At 39.1% G+C, this 2202-nt stretch overlaps 1 protein-coding gene across 1 annotated transcript in view; it reads left to right on the top strand.

Annotated features, from left to right (window-relative positions):
* The window catches only part of calcrla (calcitonin receptor-like a), a 92653-nt gene that overhangs the window by 83372 nt on the left and 7079 nt on the right, over positions 1-2202 (top strand). Inside the window, exon 10 of the mRNA XM_032513782.1 lies at positions 370-436. Within this exon, the coding sequence (XP_032369673.1) occupies positions 370-436 (67 nt within the window). The remainder of the gene's footprint in view (positions 1-369; positions 437-2202) is intronic.

Consider the following 2202-nt stretch of genomic DNA (forward strand, 5'->3'; position numbering starts at 1 on the left):
TAAAGGGCATTATAAATAAAATGTATTATTATTATTATTATGATATGTCAGCTTATAAAAAGTAGTGAAATATATTAAATTACCAACAATCATAATAATAGGGCATGGATTATAAAAATAAAAATGGAATTAAAAGAACATTAAAATCCTGCCTGAAATGCATTTAAAATGTGAGCTGCAGCTAGGCCAATGTAAGATCACAATTGTCTAACATGTTCTGCTGTGTAATTATCTGCACCTTTCAAAGTTCAACAGAGCATTTAACCTCACTGATAGGGTCCACCCCATTGATCTGCATCACGGGTCAGCTGTCAGGGTGATGCACTGATACTGTTGTGTTTCTCTGCTGTCCTCTCTTCTCCGCTGTAGCTGTTGGATTAGCTCCAAAACATCTCTACTCTACATCATCCACGGTCCCATCTGTGCTGCCCTTTTGGTACGAAGTTTCAGTCTTTTCCTCACACCAATCAATCACAGCAAAGCAAATCACAATGATAAGCCCATGTGTTCCATTTTTTCCCTTAGTTTACTGTTTTTATTGCGCAATGAACAAAAAAACAAGTCTGCCTTTCCTCTGAATGGACAGTGTGGGGGGCCTGATAGCAGGGCACGCACACGCATAATTGTGTGTATCTTGTGAAATCAATGCATCTCCCCTTTGAGGAGCCACCCACTGGTTCCCATGTTGCATTCAAGGAAATCAGCTAATCAGCAGAGCCGGGCATGCTTCACAGGAAAGGGGTCCCTTAGGACTCTCGCAGGACTAAATGTCCAGTGATAATATCTTAACAATGCCTTGGTCAGGTTTCAGAGTTTTGGGTCTTGGTGTTGTTTTGCTCATGATGGATGTTTTGTTTTGTTTAAACATGACTTATACTCAGGAGTTTAAGTGGGATCTGGCTGGTGGGGGGAACCCTAACATCCGACAGGGTAGGAGTTGATTTGTTATTAAAACAAAATGATGACTGCATGCCAAAATAATCAGAGCCCACAAGGCCAGTTTGCCTCCTAAGTTACCATGTGATCAGTCTCTGACAAGCATTTAAGAGTTTATTATTATTATTATTATTTTATGTGGTCCATCATAGTGCATCCACATCAAACACAAGGGTCCACAATCACTTCCAGCTTAATTCACAGAGAACAATGAGGGCCGAACAGCCTCACCAATCTGTTTAAACCAAATATGTTTTTGTCTATTTTAGCTAAAAAAAACGCTGACTCTGCATCATTTTACCATGTCATTCACTACCCAGCCTGTTTGTAACCGATAGGCTACCAACAACATGGTTTTCACCTGTTCAACTGACTTCACCAGCGCGATTGTCCTGCTACTAAAGCCAGACGTTAACTCACCACAGATAGTTGCCTTGTGCATGGACTTACGGCGGTGCGCTGCTGAGAGTGAATAGGAGAAACACTGGATGGATATTTGGCCTTATTTCAAACGATATGACATGAAACTGCCAATTAGAATGATTTACCTTCTTAATTGAGGGTGCTGGAACGCCGTTCCGGATCATTCCAGCCCTCTTTAACCCCCGCTTATACTGGACAGTTAAGGAATGAAATGATGTGGCAAATCAAAGTGAATTAGCCAGTAAAAGTCCGGGTCCCTCAGGTGTACCAACATCTATTATGTAAACTACTATTTATCAGGACTGTCATAGATATCATGTTTAAACTGTAACTTTCATAAAATACAAAAAAATAAATCCTGTTTGGACCTTCCTACCTTTGTTTTTAAATGTCTACTCGAGGCTCATGTAAACTACTCGTATTGGTACACACTTATTTTTAAGGTTTTCAGAATAAGGACTGTGCAATCAATTTTAACCGTGATTGCGATTTCGTACGTTATCAAGTTTACACATTACATTTGAATGTAAACTCTTTCTCTTACTCAATTATGCCTTGTGTTATGAATGAAAAGAAAAGTTTAGTTCAAGTTGTTTTCACTACTGACTTGTAACTGTTTCCTTGTTTTTTTAAGTTTGATTATTTCCAAATTTTCAGAAGTCAATGATTTGTCGTGTTAAATAAACAGGATTTAAATATTGACCAAAATAATTGCGATTAGGATTTGTTTCTATAGTCGAGCAGCACTACTAAGAGTGTGAATTTCCAGCGTATCCTTGGCGATTCTTTAACCAGCTGACAGCAACTAATAGCCCGGTTTATTGATGTCCTCTTCCCCCCCCC

This window comes from Etheostoma spectabile, chromosome 4 (assembly GCF_008692095.1).
Source record: "Etheostoma spectabile isolate EspeVRDwgs_2016 chromosome 4, UIUC_Espe_1.0, whole genome shotgun sequence".
NCBI lineage: Eukaryota > Metazoa > Chordata > Actinopteri > Perciformes > Percidae > Etheostoma > Etheostoma spectabile.